The sequence below is a fragment of the Tachysurus fulvidraco genome, chromosome 11 (genome assembly GCF_022655615.1).
Source record: "Tachysurus fulvidraco isolate hzauxx_2018 chromosome 11, HZAU_PFXX_2.0, whole genome shotgun sequence".
Taxonomy (NCBI): domain Eukaryota; kingdom Metazoa; phylum Chordata; class Actinopteri; order Siluriformes; family Bagridae; genus Tachysurus; species Tachysurus fulvidraco.
The window spans coordinates 11,076,249-11,093,981 of NC_062528.1; the positions used below are offsets into that span (position 1 = coordinate 11,076,249).

General features: G+C 38.8%; 1 protein-coding gene across 9 annotated transcripts in view; it reads right to left on the reverse strand.

Moving 5' to 3' along the window:
* Positions 1-13,540, reverse strand: part of sez6b (seizure related 6 homolog b) — a 154,054-nt gene extending 140,514 nt beyond the window's left edge. For 6 of the 9 annotated variants that reach the window (XM_027147814.2, XM_027147810.2, XM_027147812.2 and 3 more), the window contains exon 1: positions 13,080-13,539. In XM_027147814.2, coding sequence (XP_027003615.1) covers positions 13,080-13,155 — 76 coding nt within the window. In that variant the 5' untranslated portion in view covers positions 13,156-13,539. Of the gene's footprint in view, positions 1-13,079 lie in introns of all 9 variants that reach the window. The other 3 variants (XM_027147816.2, XM_027147818.2, XM_027147813.2) reach the window with 2 other exon arrangements.
* Between the last annotated feature and the right edge of the window lie 4,193 nt (positions 13,541-17,733).

Sequence of the window (17,733 nt, forward strand, 5' to 3'; positions counted from 1 at the left end):
AGTACAAAGGGGAATTACTGAGTGGCAGCAACATAATTTATTTAAGCATTCCCTATGCTAGTGCTCAGCAAGAGAACTCTGAAGAACTCCAACATGGTCAGAGAGAAACAAAAACCGTAAGAAAGGTATGAAACATGTAAAGAAAAGAAGTGAGTCAGTCCTGCAAGGACAGATATAAGATCTGCAATCTTAATGTCTTTTTTTCTTTTAATACAGATGCCGTTTCCTTTCTTTTTCTCTAAGATACATGAAAATGTAGTGTACCCTAAAATGTTACGACAAGGTTTTTTCTATGTTTTTTATTTATCCGAACTGTGAATCCGGATATTCACCGATCCATCTATGCCTGTGTGTACTGTATGTGTGGGTGTGTGTGTATGTATGTGTGTGTGTTGTGGCTAAAGGCTTTGCTAATTAGCAAACTACATCCAATTAATCCTGGAACCCAGCAGAGAGGAGACAACACTGCACTGCTCCATGCCACCTCTGCTGCACACCAGCTGGACCAGAGAGCTTTATCCAGATTTTTCCAGGCTCACAACCTGAAACCAACAACTGTCCCAAATACAATTTAGTGATAAACATTCTCTCTAAAAAATTTTTTTTGGACTATACTGATGATATGATAAACATTACCAATGAATTTTGACAGCAGCCATCCAACAGACACCTTTATAAAGAGCAACTTACCTTTTACTCATTTACAGATCAGAGCAGTTCAAGGGCCTGACAATAGCACTTTGGTGGTGGCGGGATTTCACAAGTGCAAGAGTGGAAGACATATTGCTTTAACACAAGAGTTATATAAGCAAGAAATTAACAAGGAACAAACTGACATCAATAGTTCCCAAATAAGCCACAGCTAGATTAAGCGCTGCATGTTGCCATGCAACAAACAGACTGGCTGACAGACTATAGTACTGTAAGTATGGTAATGGTTTCAATGTTCTATAGCTAGAATTGATTTTTTTATGTAGCGAACATAGACAGTGCTACAAACAGTGAAATGTACCAGTGCTGTTATATTAAATATCAGCTCTAAATGAACAGATCAATCAAATCAAATTAATGGAGCAGAACTAATAATTCTGCAAATGGGATGAACTGACCAGAAGTATTTGTTATATTTAATGAGTTCATTGAATTGTCTATCACTTGAATATCGCTAATGAATTAATTTAGGCTCAATACAGCATACATAAGTAGCACGATGTACATTATTGTTAATTTTGTATTGTTTTTGTATTGTATTGTATTGTCATTTAGAACAGCAGTAAATAAACAGTTTCAGCAGCAGCAGAAATGAATGTGATGATGTAGATTATTAAGGCAATTTGTCACATGCTTTCATCAAATCCTGTAGATTTAGGCGATTTACTGTATATACACACACACGCACTCACACACACACACTGCTGAAACACTCAATTCTCACTATTCATTAGAAAAAATGGGTGATGGATGGTTGATGGGTCACAAAAAAGCATCATTCTATGAACAAGGTCAAGTGACCACAGTACAATAAATTAAACCAAAGGTCTTCGCCAATATAGAACAATGACCAGGACTTCAAAAAAAAGCCCCTATACTTCAAGGGGCTTTCCACTTGAGAGAGTATGTGCCATACAGCAGCACTCACTTCTGTCTGCAGATGCTTAACTGACTGAGCGGATTGTGTGCTGCACTGCAGTAGATTGGACTCGGTCAGGGTCACAGTGCAGAAATGGCTGCCGGTTGACGACAGACACATTGTTTAATGGAGGTTTCTCTATGGCAGGCTGGGAGGGACGGGGAAGGTGCTGGGCAATTTCCCCACAGGCTGAACTGCTTCCTCTGACTGTTGAGCACTAAGAAACTAAAATGTTTAGCTTAAGTCCCTGATCACACACCACGTAAACTCCCCCTATACTACCCTCAAAGTAATCCTGTACAACAGCTCCATTCTGGCTAAATGAATCCTATTCAAACTGATATGCACCATGCACTGTACAACTGTAACAGGATTGAAATAAAGATTCTGACATGAAGATAAAATAAAGCATGAATGGCTCTCTTACATCGTGAATCAAGAAGCAGGATTCTCATCATGCATAAAATACCCTGCTCACATCATTAATGTTAATATGACAGCAAGGAAGCAATCTCATTCAAAGCCATAATGTGGAAGAGAGACGGAATGGGCTACAATGTGATGTATGTCTTACCACAAAACTGAAATGATCTGACAGTGATGTACAAAAGGAATACTGCACCTGCCTTATTAGCACTTCTTCATACATTTTGCCCATGCACAATAGCTCACAATGGGTTTGTCTGGTGTATTATATACTGCATATCTATACTCACTCTGATCATAAACAGTAAGCAATACACCTGGAAATATGTGTCTTGTGTGTTTTTTATAATTATAAATATAGTGAACAGTCTTCTTCTATTAACTGCTATACATGGGGGGGTGATAAAATTTCTATTAGCACTGAACAATTTTAAAACCATTAATTCCTAATTATTCCCATGCACCAAAAATAGGAGCATTTAAACAAAACTGCACATTAACACTTCATAATGTAGCACTCGTTATGTGTGTGCAGTAATGTGAATCACTGTTAGCATGTACAGTATGTTGATGTGAGATTTTGCCATCAAAGCTACAGGAACATGGATACGGTAATGGATTCTTTGTCACATTTTTATCATTGCCACTAGAATAAAATACAGCACTTCAGAATCTAAATCTCCTGAATGTGTTTTTCTAAAGAGAGACAGACTAATTATAGACAGCATAAAGTGAACCAAACGCATAAACGTATCATAAACATAAAATATATCAAACCCTGCATATGCTACACAACACAATACACACTCTAGACTCTTTTTTTTTGTTATTATTCAAGGTCTTTTGTTGGCTTTTCCAAGTTTCCAAACATAAGCATATATTAAGGCATGCATTCATTCTACATTCATGACATTTTCCCTCATCCAGAAGAAATTACATTTTATGCAAATGAGCAGCTTAGGGTTTGATGCTTTGCTCAGCTCCCAGCCTGGTGAACCCTAGATTTGAACTCACAACCTTCTGAATTGTAGTCCAACACCTTACCAACTAACCACACCTCCAAATGTATAAATATTTTCCTTTTTTCTATAACCCCACCCGATAAAGAACTTATAGACCATTTCTGTCTTCACATTTGTGTTATATAATTATAGATTCTTATATTCCTAAGATATCTAAGAGATTTTGTGTCTACACAAAAAAAAAGAAAATGAACAAGTATTCATGAAGGTAGAATTTCAGTAGTATCCAACTCTTCTGCATAAAAAAAGGGATGTTTTTTCCTTACGGAGAACAAGACGCACACAAACACACACACACACACACACACACACACACACACACACACACACACACACACACACGCACAGTTTGATAAGATACATTGCCCTAACACACTGTATCGAGTACACTGCTCCAGAAAACTGCCTTAGCACTTTACATCTATGACTGGCTGTCAGACTGATACATTGCAGCCAGAACTGATCAATACAATTACACTGACAAATATGGAACACACACAGGTGACCTCTGACAACTCATTGCTGGACCACTTCTAATATCAGCAAGGGTAGAGGTCAAACACAGTCCTGGATTTTATTAGGTATTGATCCCTTTATGTTTAAAAAGGGGCAAAGCAGGGTGAATCAGTCTATTATAAAGAAAAAAACTGGAAGCACACAGATCCTCTGATTTTATTATTATTTTTAAATATATTGGCTATCAGTGTTTTTTGACACTCAGTCACACTCCATACATACACACTCCATACAGTGCAGAAGCAGGAAACAAGCCCCTGACCCTACAGGTGTGAGGCAAACATGCTAACAGCAATATACCGTGTCTGCCCTGATTACATATATAATCCACATTTTTAATGTACCAATTATTCCATGCACAACTACTACAACATAAATGAACTGAAAAAGCTATTGTAGTAAATAAAGGAAAAAAGAAATAGTGACTTTTATAGACTGAGCATCAGTTGTGGTGCAGTTGTGGATCAACATTCAAGGCTCTGGGTTGCTGCTCAGACAGTAAGGAGTTCAACTCCAAGACCACCAATCTGCCACTGCTGGACCCTGGAGCAAGGCTCTTATCCCTCTCTGCTCCAGAGCTGCTATATCATGGCTGACTCTGCACTCTGACCCCAGCTTCCCAACAAGCTGGGAATAAGCGGAAAAAAAACTCGCTGTGCTCTAATGTACACATGACGTGTTTATATGTGATGATTCACATCACGTGTGTATATGTGACAAATAAAGGCTTCTTCTTCTTATCAGGAGAGTCAAATGTCTTTTATGATTTTAATACATTTCTTTGCAGAGTCAACCATTTTATGGAGAACTTGAGGAACCGAGCATGCTGTACTGTACTGGATGGGCCAATTCTGGATTTGTTGCTAGCTCACTAACATTCACTGTGGTCTTTTCTGTGGTTTGGTTTAATGGAATATACTTTTTTTTTACTTAGCTAACTACCTAAAATTTCTCTTACATCTAACATTTAATTTAGATTTGAATTTTGGTTATGGATGTGAATATAATTATTTCAAAAAGAAGGTACATCATTTTTTGTTTGTATTACATAGTATTGTTCGAGAAAGAAAACTATTAAGTGCACTCAAAGATTTTTGAAGTTTTTTTTAAAGCAATTTTTTAATGTAATGACCCAAAATGATATTCCAGTGTGTAATCAATAAAAACATGAGAAAACATATATATATTACAATCTCTAATTGAAATCCCATGTTTGATAGAAGTAACGCATCGATACATGTCTATTGTCAATTTTTCGGAGGACCAAGCAAAAGATGCATCAAAAGAAAAGAGCCACTTCTTACAGAATAATAAGTACTGGCTCCACATTGCTAAAATGTATTTGGATTATTATGCGACCGGATTTCAAACACAAGGTAGAAAGCTTGGTGTGCAACTGCTCCCTGTAGGTGGACAGTATTTGGCAATCCTTCAAACTTCAAGTCATTACACGAGTGATCAAAGTGCTGAGCAGCTGGCCTCCAATACAATGAGAAGTGAACAGCGTGGGTTGACAAACCTAATCAATGTGATTGCTCCACACTGCTTTATTAAAAGTCTATAAGAACACACTCAAAGTGAAGAGTGCACATGTGCATATGCACATAAATATTCTTCCTATAGTGAATCCTGGTGCCATCTCTTCCGCTTGTAAACACATATGTAAAAGAAACTGTGATTCATCAGAGCAGGACACCTTCTTCTATTTCTCCATTTCTGTATGTTCAGTTCTGATGCTCATGTGCCTGTTGTAGGTAGATTTCAGGTGCTTTTTTGGGGCAGGAATTGGCATGGGCTCTCTGACACCTTTCTAACATAGTCAGTATGAAATTTACATCTACATCGACTGTGACCCTGTAGCTGGAAAGTATTCTCTTCTTTTCTCTTCTCATCTCGTCTAGCCTCGTCTCCTCCCTTCCCTTCCCTTCCCTTCCCTTCCATCCTCTCTTCTCCTTATCCTCTCTTTTTTGTATTGCACAGCTGTACAGTACCTGGGACTGATATTACTAGTAATGGCTGATTTTTATTAATAATAATTTCTATAGTGTGTGCGGAATAAATAAGTACATTCTTTTATTGGACAGTCATAACCGTCAGGGTTTTAATAGAATTGAATTTACACTATTGGTAATGTAACTGATCATTTAGTCCATGAACTGTTTTCATTTCAGTAGAGTGCGCTTTTGTCTCGTTGTGTGAAGTAGCCGACAGAGGGTACAGAAACAGCTCTGCTGCAGGTGGTCGTACAGTTCAAGCTCATTTGAAGCACCACATCTGCACTGTCATAGACCTCTGCCTGATAATGTGTCCTCCTTACTAAGAGGCAATTAACACCAGTCAACTTCAACTGAAGAAAAGCCTTGCTATTCTGAATGAAATCGTCTGCTATTTACTGTTCAAAGACATAAAGCTTCCTGTAATTTTTTTTCCCCCTAAGGACATGTAATTGGCTGGTGAAGCACTATAGCGGGTATTATTAAAATAATTATATTCCACAAATGATTCTACATTTTAGCTATTCAATACTGGAGCTTACATCTGTGCAAAACATCTTTGGCCTCCCAGAGAGAATTGACTTCTCCTGTGTTCCCACCTTGTCATTGATCTATGTTTGAAGAAAGGTAATGGTTTTATTGTGATTAATGCTGAAACCTTATAGCCACATTTGTCTTATTTTACCGTCTCCGAGTTCTCTGGTCCATCTATTTGCTGCTGAGCGCTGCATGCCATCCCCCTTGACAACTGTGTAAAGGTAAATAACGAGCAGGTCGACTCTTGCCGGAGGTACCTCATGCCAGCACCCCGAATCTGCATTATTCATCTTTATTACAGTGCTATCTGTGGCGCATAGGGAACTGACAACACCCGCATCGCTCTCACGCACTCAGTTCATTAGCAACAGCTCTGGCAAACCCACAGCTCACCTTTAAGCAAATCGTTTACAGCTCCAATGTCACTGTGGGCCTCATAAAGGCAGCTTTCATCTGCATGAAGATGTGAGTCTTAGAGTGCCCCTAATAATATGCATTGCATCTTTTAAAAGTATGAAGATTTTACTCTGCAGCTCTTCTGCATACTGAATATGCTTATCCTGAGGCCGGAATATCAAACCGAATAAATGGCATGGGAATTCCATATGCAGCAAAACATAAAGAATGTTTTCACGAAAGTAATATGTGTTTAGATGAATCTCTTTGACAGCTTTGTGTGCAGGGATTGAGAACCCAAGAGAATTCATCTCATGTGAGAGAGGGCTGAATAAATTTAATAGCTCAAAATGCTTGGAATTTCTTCTACTAGAGTAGTGTTTCCCAAAACCTTCGTCCTGGATTACAGCCGATTTTAAATATTCTGTTCTGTTTTCCTCATTCTAACACGTGTGATTGAAGTAATTATCTAGTTAGTAAGTAATTTACAGGTCGATGTGGATATGTTAGCACAAGGGAAACACTCATGTGCAGGGAGTGCGTATTCCAGCACCAGGGATATTACTTACTGCCCTGGTTTTATATACTGCTAGTTCTGTGGGCCCACTAGATTTCAATATCATTAAAAGCATGTATATCATTTAGTTTCAACATTTATTGTGTTGACAATATACTGTAAGAGTAGGCCAATTCAGAAACAATGGAAAACCCGAACAGAAATTCAGATTATTATATAATACGTTTATGCCTCCCTGCCACCAGAATTCTGGCTAAAAATATCCACTTATCGGTGAAGAAAACGCATTGGTCATCTTAAACAATGAGAATCTGCTTCAGTAAACCAAACATGTTCCTGAGGTGATTACCCACAGCATCTCTTAGTGCTGAACCGTATCAGGCTTTTGCTTGAGATGAAGCAGCTTCTAGATGGAAGTTGGCATTTCAAACAGCAAGAAGAAAAAATAGGCTGTCTGATGCTTAATCACGGCAGAAAACTCAGGACTCTGAATACCCCACACACACCAGGCCCAATTAGCCAGGTGTATTCAGCCTGCCAGTCCAGGAGAGGCAAGGGGCAGCTGATGTGTTGCACTAATGTTTGCTCTTCTCTGGCTGACCGATCAATATGGAGGCATGCCTAGTAGATGTGCAAGACACAATGTCTGCTGCAAGGGATTGAGTATCAGGTTGATAAAGTGATAGCAATCTCTCAGGGATCATTAAAAGCAGCACAATGCCACTGTCTCCAATTTACATAGTGGTTTACTGTTTAATAGTTATAGCTTCTTTTACTTTGATTTCTCTTCCTCACCACAGGCTCTGTTGTAGCCGCTGTATGGAGAGCTCATTGGTGTCAGAATGATTGGTCACGAGTGAGGGGAGGGTGAAGTGGAGGCACTCTGTGCATTATGAATCCAAGATATCATACCCAGTGAAGCGAGGCATAGGGTCTTTCCATCCTTTCATTCTTTATGGCTGACAGTAAGACCTGAACTCTACGCAAAAGGCCTGCAGGATTTATGAGCGGTATGGATTACCAGCCCAAGCCAAATGGAGATAGCCAGAGGAACCATGTGATGGGGAGCAGCTGCTATCGAGGGAGATTGCCTCATTGATTTGTGATAAATACCTCCAACAACACTCTTTTCCATTTCTATCACTGCCACCTCTTCTCCATAAAAGTGGAATGAAAGCTTGTATTTTAAAGCGTTGTGAGTCACAGAGTGCTAACAGGACACCAGTAATGCCAACCTCCACGGATGTGCTCGTCCACATCGGCGAAATGAATTGGCACAATGAGCAGATCTGGCTGTAATCAGCAACACCGTGGTTATGAGAATAGACATGGATACTCAGGCCCAGCTGGACTGAGAAAACCATGTGACCATCTGTCAGTTCAATAAAACTATAACTATGTGGCATAATCAGAAACGCCAAATAAAGTGTGCTGCTTGTCAGAGCACAGACTCTCCGGATGTTTACTGCTTCACAAATACCATACTGATGGTTAAATTCTGTGATGAGCACGAATACAGCAGGAGTAAAATAACATAGTGATGGACAGCCACTAAAATAAAAAATATATACAACTGGATCTGGTTATAGTTACTATACAATGTGCAGGAGTGTAACCACGAGCTCTCTGGCACCCTGGCAGCACCTAGAGCGTCACTTTCATCTTAGGGGTGTTACAATAACACTCATTTCCAAATGAGCCAGTTGAAAAAGAGGCTGTTCAAAATAATTAGCAAGGTATACATGCTCAGAATAGTGCTTGATTAGCCTGCTGGAATACAGAAAAACACATGCATTTTCAATCAGGGAAAATTACAAGGTAAGAACTTATGATCACAGAATTATATTAGAACTTTAGAGCTTTATAATAGAGCTTTACCATGACTAAACTTAAATGCTATTTTCTCAGGTACATCCTGTTTATACCTGCACTCTCCTACATAGAAGGTGAATAGGTGAAGCCTGTCGGTTGCACTGCTACACGTACAGTCTCTTTTCACCAATGATCACTCACTCATGTGGGTGGCAATGTTTTTTTGGACACATAAATAAATAACACTTTTCGTGAGTGAGGCCATGAGAAAGAGGACATGCTCCCTTCATTTTTTGTCGCTCTGACTATCCTTTCTGACTGACTATAGATAGCTAGATAGCTAGACAGATAGAGAGGTAGAAGCTGTTTCAAATAAATCAGCAAATCAGCAAACTGCTTTTGTTCTGCAGAAGACAGAAAGGATAGTCAGAGGGACAATATGGTGTGAGTGTGTCTTTCACATGGCCTTTCTTGTGAAACTATTATTGGGATCTAGAGTCCCAATTTACTTATAAGCCATTATTTACCCAAGGCAAATATAAACTTGATGTTTGGGGCAAAGGCATACTATAGGTAATAGAGACTCAAAAATATCTTCATACAGAATGTACAATCAGTGCTGATCACAAACTAAAATTTAATTGGCATTATAAAGGAATCTCATTCACTTTGTAATACTAGTGAAGTCATTGCTCTGTAAAATTAAGCCCTGGCTCAATCAAACACAAGAAATAAAACGGGATGGTACGTGCCATTAAAACAAATAATGTCCACCACAACGCAATGCAGAATTTCTGTCTCAACCCTTAAGCTGATTATTTTCCAGTGACTGCACATCTCACTCCTCTTAAAGCACAGAAATTTGCCAACTCTAATAATATTTTCCTTTTTTTTAAATGTTTATCACACCATATGTTTTTATCCATTGATAGTTGCATTTAATACCGTGCAACACGTGGGAACTCACTTACATTATAACAGCAATAAACAGTTATTTATAAAACATAAAGGTTAATGTAGATCTGTCCAAAAACATAGATTTACAGCTTTCTTTTATGAGGAGAACCAGTGTATGATGTTACAATAGAAATGAATCAACAGATTCCTGAATTCAACAGTGCAGAGCTATAAACTGAACTGTAGAACGTTATACTGTGCTATAAGTGTGATTTAGGGTATTAAGGTAGCTGACTTATAGAGGGAGAAGAGGGAGCACATAAAGTAACCCCGCACCCTGACCCATGATTTCTACCACATTTCATAATAATCTTCATTTTACAGTGTGTGTGTGTGTGTGTGTGTGTGTGTGTGTGTGTGTGTGTGTGTGTGTGTGTGTGTGTGCGCGCGCGCGCGCAGAGCCACATGAGACTATAACATCCTAAATAATTGGAAGAAAATACAGGCTATGGCATAACCAGGTCAAGTGCAGATATGCAGGCTAGACTGGAAAAGGTAGAGGGGAGCTTTTACAATGCACTGTATAACTAGATCCTGTGCATCATCAAGGTTTTATCAACCCACAGACAATATCTATTTAAAACAAAACACATTGTTCAAAAAAGAGGAATATATGCACTTAGCTCACCTCTCCCCTGTGGCTCTGTGCATGTTTTTTTCTCTTTAATGTAGTCTCCTGATGTCTGACAGAGTACTTGATCATTGAGACATTTTCAGAGATAATCCACAAGAGAACTCTTAATGGATTTAAATGCATTTAAGACCTTATCACCCACAGCACCCAGGCAAACATGGAGAAGAACATCTACTATGGTACCGTGGATCGTAAAGTCCCCTTTAATGAAAATTTGTTCTTAACATTAATAATAAGTCCAAAACATATACAAGTTCTAGTCTATTTATTTGTAGAGATACAAAGTGTTTGGAGTCAAATGAAGGCAAGTATTATATATTATTAGTTTCACTCTATTTTATGAGAGAAAAGGTGTGGTTATGCTGATATTACAGAAAAGTAAAGATACAGGCGAGCGGGATGTCATTCAGGATTGCACATGGTCATAGTCGGAGGTCATGAAGCACAGTGGCTCAATTAATAATCTCAGCTTTAATCAAGGGTACAAAATCACAGACTCTAGGCAAACTGTAATGTCCATTGTATCAAGGTGTATTGTAGGTAGAAAGGGGCAGCTGTTTCACACACTGAGTCTGGCATAACCTCTTTCACCAAAGGAGACATGGGCATTGATGAATTGATGGTAGAATGAAAGAACTGACAAACAGGGCAGCCGTGAGGGCTGATAGAGGCTGATGTGACCAGGGCACCACCTGGTGCTGGGGCTAATAGCTTAACCTCCGCAGGGCTGCTCTCAATAGGAACGGTCAGCATCAGAGACAGGATCTGCCCAATACCAGCAGGAAGCGATGTGTCAACCTCTTCTGACACTCCTATAATCACAGCAAAACCCTGGGGATTGCTCCACTAGAAGTGCTGTAGACTTGCTCACTTCTAGGAAGAGACAAGAGCCCCCGACAGTTTGGTACTCGGTGTACAGTATGTCAGATATTCCATGCTTAAACCGGTGCCACTTCTGGAACCGTATGTACACTGGATCCAGGAAAATCACCCCATTGACCTTTGCCTGTTGTTTTAAAATTATGATGTTATCCCCAGTGTCATCCATTTATGTTAGGTGGGACTTGCTTTTAGCTGTCTCTCACGGTAAGGTAAGGATTGATGGTGCATTAGTTGGAGTGCTTTTCAAGGTAAGAGGGAGGTAGAGTGCCTGAAGCCACTGCGCACCACAATGAAGGTGACTGATCAGTGTAAAATATTATAAATGGGTTATCCAGCTCCTTTTGCTTCACTCCACATATACACCAATGTCACAACTGATCTGTTAAGACAACCTTAAAAAGGCATAGGCTTTATCTTGCTCTAGGCGAGTTTACGTAGAGGAACAGCACAAGCAAACAAACTGTATCCTTTAACAAACTGAAAACCTTACCAAAGAAATTTCTTTTATGATAAAGGTTTGTATATTTTTCTCTTAAACACAATAACACCATTGCATGCAATGTTTTGCTCAGTATGAATGATTTTCAGTTTGATGCTATAGGAAGTGCCATAAAAATATGCAGTAAACATTAGAGGATCCGAGTTCTTTCATTCAGTCATTTTTCTACCTTGCCAGTTTAAGACAATTTATATACAATAGAAGCTCAATCAGAATGACAGCTATTAGGTTAAATTATATATATTGCATATATGTGTGTGTGTGTGTGTGTGTGTGTGTGTGTGTGTGTGTGTGTGTGTGTGTGTGTTATATAGTATAATTTGCAGCATATTTATTTATAATGATTTTGCCTGCATAATATAATACAATTCATTCAAAATTTATAGCTGATAAACATTCACTACTTAGATCAGAACAATCTATGAGAAAAACTTAACGAAGTGTATATAATAAAGTTCAAGTCAGTTCTCCTAATTTATGATGAGTAATTAATCTTTTAATATGAAATATCAAATCTGCCAAAGCCTGTTGAATCTATGTGACATTTCATTATCATTAAAACTAAAAAAAAGTTACAAAAGATGCTGGAAAAACTTTTGGCTCAACACAGCTGAGCTCACGAGAAACGGTAACAGGTTTTTCGGCTATGAAGATAAATAAAGGGCAAATAAAACCAACACTGACTAATTACAATTAAGAAAGTCAAAACGACATGAAATATAGAGCAGGGTTTTCTCTCTCTCTCTCTCTTTGTGTGTGTGTGTGTGTGTGTGTGTGTGTGTGTGTGTGTGTGTAAGTGATTATCATTTCTCAAGAACTTTTTATCACTTATATTGTATGTTGTCATAATATACTTCTATAGCAATGTGTGTGTGTGTGTGTGTGTGTGTGTGTGTGTGTGTGTGTGTGTGTGTGTGTGTGTGTGACACTCTTTTCTCATGAGCCTTTCATCACTTATATGTTCTGTTGTCATGTTATACATTTATCACAATACGTATGTGTGTGTGTGTGTGTGTGTGTGTGTGTGTGTGTGTGTGTGTGTGTGTGTGTGTGTGTGTGTGTGTGTGTGTCGGCATGTTAGTACCCACTCTTTCTATCTTGGAATGTCATTGCAAATAAAACACGAGCTAAAACATAGTGATCTTTTGTCTTGTCTCCATCACGCTCTCCAGCCCGATCATTAACACCTCTGGCTGTGACAGGACAGATAGCAGGTAACAGCTGCGCTCCTAAATGATGTGATGTTTAGAGTCTTACCTTTTCCCGGTGCGATCATCAGTACCGTGATCAAGAGCAGCATCTTCGCTGTGTAAAACCCCGCCGCTGCCTTCATTCTCTGGTCTCCTTGTTCCAGAGGACGGAGCGATGCGTCCTCGTGTTAAAACACTTTGCTAAAATAAACAGGCACTGCTCTTTCCCCCCCAAAAAAACCCCTGAAACACACACATACACGCACAAACACACGCACGCTCACACACACACACACCCTCGCAGTGGGACCTCCGAGCTGTCAAGCTGAGCTCTAATCTGCTCGGATCTTTCAACTATAATAAAAGTAGAAGCAGTAGGAATGATTAAATGTGTGCGCGCACTAAGCCGCTTTGGTCGCTTTGAGGCTGCGCGCTGCCGCGTTTGGGCTCCTAGCGTTGGGAAGCGGAACGGCTTCAACCGCGCGCCAACTTCGTACCGTACATAATCTAATAGTGCCCTCGTTTACGCGCCTCCAGTACTGCACTGTACTGTACGCGCTCACGGGCTCCACACCGCCACATACCAACTACAGCCAAATGGTTTCATTCTGCATTACCAAAGCTTCAAACCCTGCTGTATGTGACTACTACTGCTACTTACTAAACTGTATGAATGGTCCTTGGTCAATTTTAAATATTATTTAGCACATATGATACTTGAGAGACATCGAAGAACCTGAAATTTTAACATAATGTTTTTAGCCTACAATTTTATTGGCAACGGCGCATGCGCGGTTTTCGTTGTTTACTAGGTTACTTGAGCTGTCACCTTTTTGCAGCAGGTGACCACTTTACATAAAGTCACGCACTCAGGAAAGATTTGTAACTTAAATATTAGATACTATTTATATATGTACTAAAATTGGATATTTATTAGAGTCATGTAGATTTTTAAATCCTAAAATTCCCATTGTCCTTATGTCATATATATATGTGCGTGTGTGTGTGTGTGTGTGTGTGTGTGTGTGTGTGTGTGTGTGTGTGTGTGTGTGTGTGTGTATTAGTAATTAATATTATTATATTTAATAATATTATTATATTATTTTCGTTATTCAGATTTGAAATATACACATTCATTTCAAGTTCGCCATCAGTTAAGCTTACTATCTAAGCACTTAAGTACAATGCATTTGATAAGTTGCATTTGCTGAATATTTGATTTGCAAAATAAAGGATTATATAAAGATATTAGCTGGCCTCATAGTTCTATATTTCCTAATACTCTGAGGAATAAATATATCACTTAGAGGTGGTTTTGTGAGATTCTTAGTTAAGATGGAAAAGCTTATTTTAATTAGCAGCTGTCAGTGTGTCAGCTTTCACCTTGTGCCACAATTCTGCCATTGTCCCACTGCTAATGAATTTAGATGACAATTGATTTAATTCAATTTTAATCAAATGACCAACAGAGCACAATGTGAGGGGACACATCACCTCAGTTTGAATGGGTATGGCACGCCTGCTCTATTCATCTCTGCCACCATCACATCAGTAGGACTAAACTGTTGAATCAGATGAATCACAAATCAAATGAAATGTCATGTTCGGTATTTTTCTGAGACTTGGGCCAGAAAACATGAATCACTTAAAATTAGTCATGCAGTGAGTGTGTCATACACAGTCACTATTTGCACCGCATGTAGCTATGGGGTCCATACCAATCCATACCACTAGCACAGTATTTCACTTTTATTTTCTTTTAAATTTAATTGTCTAAAGAAATAATGTCAATTTTATACACACACACACACACACACACACACACACACACACACACACACACACACACACACACACACACACACACACACACACACATACTGTGTGTGTATATATATATATATAGAGAGAGAGAGAGAGAGAGAGAGAGAGAGAGAGAGAGAGAGAGAGAGAGAGAGAGAGAGAGAGAGAGAGAGAGAGAGAGAGAGAGAGAGAGAGAGAGAGAGAGATTCAGTCCTTAGTAACCTAACACCTATTCATGCCAGCTTTAGCTCAGCTCACACATTTCTGGGTATTTGTGCATGATCACTGTGTGTGTGTGTGTGTGTGTGTGTGTGTGTGTGTGTGTGTGTGTGTGTGTGTGTGTGTGTGTGTGTGTGTGTGTGTGTGTGTGTGTGTGTGAGTGAGAGAATGTACATGTTTGCAGGTTAAGAAAATGACTTACTCTGCTGTAGGGCAGACTGAACTCTCTGCTCATACAGGAGGTATTACCGAATGTGCCTCCGGGACAGTATCAGCTCACTGGGATAAGTAGGCTACACTGGTATCAAAATCCAGATTTACTCAGACTCAGATAAAGACAAGGTAGATCAGAAAACGGAACTGCAGTAACTGAGCCTGATCTTTTTGTGTGTAAATCAAATCAAGTAAACCTGTCAATAAGAGAGATGAAAGTCACAAAGGAAATTAGTCTGTTGGTATATAGGCACAATAAAATGGTGTGAATAAAAAGCATTCAATTGACACATACAGCAATGGTTCTTCCTAAAGGTGTTAAATCGAGGGATGACACCAGGATACAGTTTTAAACACAACCGATAATTCTGATTAAAGCATAAAACCCCTACACGAGTTGAAGGCCATTAGATAAGAGTAATATTTCATCATTTCAGCTTGTGAACTGATATATTTATGTGTTTAAATTACCTCAGTGAATAACAACCTATATTTCAAGCACAGGTTATGCTTTTGATTCTGCTGCTGTGATTTTCTGCAGTTTAGATTTGAGCACCTTAAAAATTCTAGTTTATGACTAGTTTATGAGTTCTAACCTGATGAACTGGCACATTTACTCAAGATTACTTTCAATAACTCTTAAGAAAACAGCAATTTGCTTATTTACTCCATATTTGTTTAAAGCACTAACTATCCAAAAAGCATCTTAATTCTAGTGGAAGCTAAGATAAAACTAGATATTTGCAGTTTTTTATAATTATACCAGAAATTCAGTCTTCTTCAGCCAATAGTATGTATATACTTGCGCAGATTCCTTCACACTTTCACCACCTAACGATAGTGAGGAATGCACTCACCAATCAGCAGTAATGAAATCTGTATTTCAGATCTTGCCACTTCCGTACATTACATCAAATAGCCAAGGCACTACCCCTCTCCCTCTCTCAGTAATATTAAATATATTCTCAACTCTCATCAGGTTTAGGCATATTCAATCAAGTCTCATCAAGGCAAGGCAGCAGTTCTTGTTCGACTAGACATGCACTTGGTGATCAAGTGCTCTTTAAATGAATTCAAACTGCAAGTAATCTAAGATGAAAGAAATTAAGACACAGGTTTCTCCACTCTCATTTTCTTTCCCTATCACCTTACTTTGAAATGAGCAGAGTACTCTTGACCCGGAACTTGACCCTTCATTTTCAATACTACCCTGTTTGCATGCCCTAATAAGCCAGAAGTTTTGCTAAGCTGCTTAAAGACTATCAACCTAGAATCCATCTCTTCTGTGCACCCAGAGTAGATCACCACCACTGCAAAATCAGGTACTTCTCCCTGCCAGGTCAGTTGGCAAACCCATTAAATGGACTAGCAAGCAAAAACTATTGCAATATCCTGTAAATTAGGTCATGTTCTACAGAGTGGAACAGTATATATTAGGGGTCTGACGGTTTCCTTTTGATTATAGCAAGTAGAGCTGATTACGCCGGCTTTTCATAAACTAATATAATATTTGAGAGTTAGTTATATAATCATTATTTTTTCCATAAAATTTGCGATTTAGTTAATGAAAAGAATGTTGTATAAAGAACACATGTATAGCATTTATTTAATCTCATGGCTGCTGATGCTGAAATCAGTCACATTACACCGAACGTGTTCCATCACCTATGAAAAGTTATGAGAGTGCACAATGCAAAGGCAAAATAAATAATGCAGTTTAACCCAAAAGACCCTCTATGTCAATGCTCTCCATTACTCTATTACTTAACAGCTGATTTATGTGTCCTATCCATGACACATTCCATTACACCAAATTCTGCAGCATTTGGTCCAGTGTAAAATGTCTGACTCGTTTCCCCTTCATCTCTCTATTCCGCTAAATCTGCACATTGACCAGATATGACCACAGCCTCACCAACCCTTTCTCCTACCACAGTTAGAGATCTGCAAAACCGTCTCTCCAGGTGCTCGGCTACAGATAAATGCAAGGGCAAGCAGAAATCCTTTAACTCAAGAACAACAGAAAGCTGTGCACTGTGGTGACATCTGCCCCAAAGAATAATTGTCTCATAGCATTTCTCTGTTTTTTTTTTTTTCTTTTACTGGGTTTATGCAAGGAGGGAAACGTGGTGAAACAGAATTAATGGAAGAAATCACTGAACTTGCCATTTTTGTGCACAAAACTCATTTGTTTCACACAAACACTGTAATTTCTAACTTGCTTTGCCAAGCAGAAATGTACAATTCATGAAAGTGTAAAATCTCAGGTATTCCCAAAAGCAGCCCTGTTTGCATGAATCCAAATGTCCTTTGCATTTTGTGTAGAATGTAAAGCTTTTAAAAAATAAAATACTGTTTGAATCTATTACCAGAAACCACATTAGAACCTGCACCCAGTGTGAGGCAAGCAGCTGTTAATGGCTCTGAACACTTAATCTGTCTTCAGATTCTCAAAGCATATGGGCATCATCTATAAAATAATGTAC